The sequence below is a fragment of the Staurois parvus genome, unplaced genomic scaffold (genome assembly GCF_062004578.1).
Source record: "Staurois parvus isolate SC_StPar_1 unplaced genomic scaffold, SC_StPar_1.0 ptg000376l, whole genome shotgun sequence".
Classification (NCBI taxonomy): domain Eukaryota; kingdom Metazoa; phylum Chordata; class Amphibia; order Anura; family Ranidae; genus Staurois; species Staurois parvus.
Window position 1 is genome coordinate 2,320,237 of NW_028318172.1, and position 4,788 is coordinate 2,325,024.

At 41.0% G+C, this 4,788-nt stretch overlaps 1 protein-coding gene across 5 annotated transcripts in view; it reads left to right on the plus strand.

The window, feature by feature from the left end:
* VWA5B2 (von Willebrand factor A domain containing 5B2) overlaps nucleotides 1-4,788 on the plus strand; it is a 58,734-nt gene that overhangs the window by 52,448 nt on the left and 1,498 nt on the right. For all 5 annotated transcript variants that reach the window (XM_089685483.1, XM_089685486.1, XM_089685484.1 and 2 more), the window contains 3 exons: nucleotides 190-267; nucleotides 4,453-4,510; nucleotides 4,590-4,710. In XM_089685483.1, coding sequence (XP_089541609.1) covers nucleotides 190-267; nucleotides 4,453-4,510; nucleotides 4,590-4,710 — 257 coding nt within the window. The remainder of the gene's footprint in view (nucleotides 1-189; nucleotides 268-4,452; nucleotides 4,511-4,589; nucleotides 4,711-4,788) is intronic.

Consider the following 4,788-nt stretch of genomic DNA (forward strand, 5'->3'; position numbering starts at 1 on the left):
CCTGTGGCTGATCACAAATAATATATAACGTTGGTTGGGTGTGTTGTGTTTTTTTTTTTTTTTAATTAACTTGGATGGTGAATGACTGACTTACCAGTTGTCCCAGATGTTTAATATTGAAGGTTGTGAGATACTGTATATGTTATTGTAAATGTTGAGCCTTAATTTTGTCTACCCCTTTTGTCACAGGTAGACCTCCAGTCTCTCCCTCATCTCCACTCAGGCTACCCTCTGAGAATAGCATGGAAAAGTTGGGAGTCCAAGAAGGTATGTTCACTGGGGCTGTAATTTACCACAATAGGCTCAATTCACTAAAGCATATTGCATGCGATACTTAGGTCATGCGCCAAATTTTTCTCAAATCGCAAATGCGCTATTAAAATTGTCAATTCACTATCTCTTTATGCAGTATTTGCCTCAAAAAGCAAAAACAGCATAAAACATGGCTTGTCAATTCAATAAGTAAATACAGTAAATGCATGCGCTAAATAGGAAGTCCAGGCATAGGAAATCTAAAAAAAATGTCTGAACTTTCAGCTGCTCAATAGCTGGCACCTGCTGCAACCTTAACCATGATTCAACTGCTGTCAGCAGGGTTGACCAGAGCTGGCAGTTAAGAGGAAAAAAAAAAAAACCCACAACGTGACCCCCCCCCCCCCTTTCAAATTAAAAATAAAATTAGAAAACAATTAACATGCAGTCCCACCCATAATCTGGAGCATGGTGGGTCAGTGATGTCATAGGGGGCAGGGTCACCCAGTGATGTCACCAGGAGATCCTTTACCTTGGAATGCTTGCTCTTCTTTTATATATATTTATGATACCAGCAGGTAATCCCTGCTGACAGCAGATGAGTCTGTTCACTGGTTAAGGATGCCAGTGGGTTCTAGCGGTAAAATACTGCATCGCTTTAAGAAATAGCACATGTATTTTAGTAGCTTTTTTAGTGAAGAGTTTTTCAAAATTTTTATTTTGCAATTATGAGCTATTTTACTGCTGCTCTTAAAGTGGAACTGCACTGCATCTGAGCACCACAACCAAAAATGCTATTTGTTAATATTCAAAAGCAAACTCCCCCATCCATCTGTGTTTCCATGCTTTATTTCAATGCAAACTCCCCCATCCATCTGTGTTTCCATGCTTTATTTCAATGCAAACTCCCCCATACATCCGTGTCTCCATGCTTTATTTTGCTGAGAAATCCTTTTGAAAAGCACCCCCTGGCATTTCTGGCAGTGGCCACCTTGAGTAAGGGCAGGTAAGTCATACAGCATTTACTTCCTGGAATCCAGGAACCCTTCCTCCCCTCCTGAAGACTCCTGGGATGTATGACATAATTTGTCTAGGCATAGAAGCCAAGATGTAACAAAAGAAATATAAAAATTTTAAAACCAGTAAATGTGATATAGTTTTCAATTTTACTAATGCTAGCAGCATAAAGATTACAAATGGTCAATTGAGAGAGTGAAGGTCCACTTTAAAGTGGTAGATAGCATTTTGTAAATTGAGCTCATTGTAACTTGTTGCCCAGGCTCCAGAGAAGCACCAAGCCTTAAGAAATGCACCCATTGTGATTAGCTTTTTTTTTTTACATTCATTTACTCTTGTTTAGTGGTTTGTACAGTTAAAATACAATCCTGTCCATAAAGCAAATGGCATTCTGTCCTCATGCAGCTGCACCTAAGTTGTTGTGATGTCTTAATACAGCCATGCTATACCTTAGTTTAGGTCTGCGTCATGTGTTTAAATACTATAAAAACTTGTAGGTGAAGAAAGGTCAAAGTTTTTCATAAGGAAAGAGATGCTTCAATTGCTTAGGTTGTGAAATTAGTTTCCATTTTTCAGCTGAAATTTTCCATTTTGTCACGTTACAAACGAAAATGTATTTTATTAGGATTTTATGTGATTGACCAATACAAAGTGGCACATAATTGTGAAGTGGAAGGAAAATGATAAATGGTTTTTCAAATATCTGAAAAGTGTGGTGTGCATTTGTATTCAGCCCCCTTTACTCTGATACCCCTAACTAAAATTTAGTGGAACCAATTGCCTTCAGAAGCCAGCTAATTAGTAAACAGAGGCCACCCGTGTCCAATTTAATCTCAGTATAAATACAGCTGTTTTGTAAAGCCCTCAGGTTTGTCTAGTGAACAAACAGCATCATAAAGGCCAAGGAACACAGCAAACAGGTCAGGGATAAAGTTGTGGAGAACTTTAAAGCAGGGTTAGGTTATAAAGAAAATATAAGCTTTGAACGTCTCACAGAGCACTATTCAATCCAACTTTCGAAAATGGAAAGCGTATGGCACAACTACACACCTACCAAGACATAGCCATCCACCTATACAGACAGGCTGGGCAAGGAGAGCATTAATCAGAGAAGCAGCAAAGAGGCCCATGGTAACTCTGGAGCGATCCACAGCTCAGGTGGGAGAATCTGTACACAGGACCACTATTAGTCGTGCACTCCACAAATATGACCTTTATGGAAGAGTGGCAAGAAGAAAGCCATTGTTGAAAGAGACAAAAGAAGTCCTGTTTGTGAGAAGCGATGTGGGGGACATGTGTGATGGAAAACTGACATTGCACATTACCCTGAACCCACCATGAAACATGGTGGTGACCGCATCATGTTGTGGGGATGCTTGTCAGAGTTGATGGGAAGATGGATGGAGCCAAATACAGGGCAATCTTAGAAGAAAACCTGTTATGTCTGCAAAAGACTTGAGACTGGGGCAGAGGTTCACCTTCCAGCAGGACAACGACCCTAAACATACAGCCAGAGCTACAATGGAATGGTTTAGGTCCAAGCATATTCATGTGTTGGATTTAAATCTGGACTTTGACTGGGCCATTCTAATTGAGAATCTGTGGCAAGACTTAAATTGCTGTTCACTGATGCTCTCCATCGAACCTGACAGAGCTTGAGCTATTTTGCAAAGAATAGGCAAAAATGTCACGCTCCTAGATGTGCACAGCTGGTAGAGACATCCCCAAAAAGACTTGCAGCGAAAGGTGGTTCTACAAAGTATTGACTCAGGAGGGCCGAATATAAAATGCACGCCACACTTTTCAGATATTAGTAAAAAAATTTGAAAACCATAAATTTTACTTCCACTTAATTATGTACCACTTTTGTGTTGGTCTATCACATAAAATACATTTGTTTTTGGTTGTAACATGACATAATGTGGAAAATTTCAAGGGGTATGAATACTTTTTCGAGGCTCTGTACATTTCCCAAAAGATGTTTCACTACTTCTTCAATGCAGCATGCTCAAATTGGGTCTGGTTCGTTAAATTAGTTCTTTCCATTCTAACCTGTATTTAGTGCAAGAGCCCAGGTAGTGCCAGCTAATAGTTTAGGGCATTACTGGTTTTATAAAATCACATCAAAGATGCAGGGTATTTTTTTTTTTTTTCTCTTTAATGCATCATGCCTAAAACACAGGTGTGATTGTGAGCTTGGCTTCAGGGATATTAATAGCTCCCCCCTGCCAACATAAGATATTTTGGAGTGAATGCAAGTGACATTGAGGATTACATGCATAATGTATAACTTTTCATACAACATGAAATTGGCATGATTAATTATTACAAACATATCGCTTAGGTTTTTCTCAAGGAAAAGTATAGCCAAAGCTTTTTGTCTGTACTTCCCCTGTAGCTCACAGGAGTGCCGTTTGTTCTGCACTCCTATAACCTGTTTTCAGTGGACTGAAGTCACTCAGCCAGTCCACGCTGGGGAAAGATCTCAACTTCAAAGTAGAGATCCACCCGAGTCTAGAGCAGTACTCTGCTCAACCTCTCAGCAAGCTGAGAGCCTGAGCCAGCCCCTCTCTCCTCCTCCACAGCCTGCCACTCCAGTGAGCGCAGGACGGGCTGAGCATTCAGCAGTAACTGACCGTCCCGCTCTCTGCTCAGAGCGGCTGTGAGACTTCAGCGGTCATGTGATCATCTGGCAGGGGGACCGATGCTGCATCTGCTTAAGTATAAATGGTGGGGGGGGAAAAAAAAAAAAAAAGTAGTAAAATGTTTAAGCATTAGCATCCACCCCCTCCTTTACTTATCTGAGCACTCATTCGAGCCAGCGCCATGCAGCTCTTTTCTGGCTCTGCTGGGGCTCCCAGTGCTGTCAATCAAAACCAGCGATAGGGGGCAGGGCCAAGTTCCACTGTCTGTGTCAATGGATGCAGCAGTGGGGCTCAGGAACCAGCATGCACAAGTGCCCCCATGGCAAGCAGCTTCCTGTGGGAGCATTTGACAAAGGAGGGGCCAGGACCTCGGGCAGGGGGCCCGAGAAGAAGAGGTTTGCAGCTTCTCTATCCAATTCTATTGCACAGAGCAGGTAAGTATAGACATATGTTATGTTGTAAGGCAAGAAAAAAAAAACAAACTTACAAATCACTCTGATTTAAAATATCCAGTTATTAACATAGTTCTATATTTCAGGACAATTTTCCAACTCTTTTGGCTCACAGAAGTCTTCGGATGCGTCCTTGAGCTCTAGGTAACAATTGGTCTTGTTTGTCAAGGTTATTGCAGAACTGCCTATTTTATGAATTAAAATCTATTTTACACATGTGCAGGATAAGTGTGGGAAAGAAGAAGATTCGTAGCATGTCTGGGAAGCTGTCTCCACTCAAACCATGCTTAACGGGGGACAAAGAGCCAAGCATTGATCTTGTAGTACAAGACTATTTACCACTGGTGAGCTATTTGGTGATCTAAAAATAAATACAATGAATAGCATCACCTATTTGCTCAGACTTCTTTATTTTCTTATAG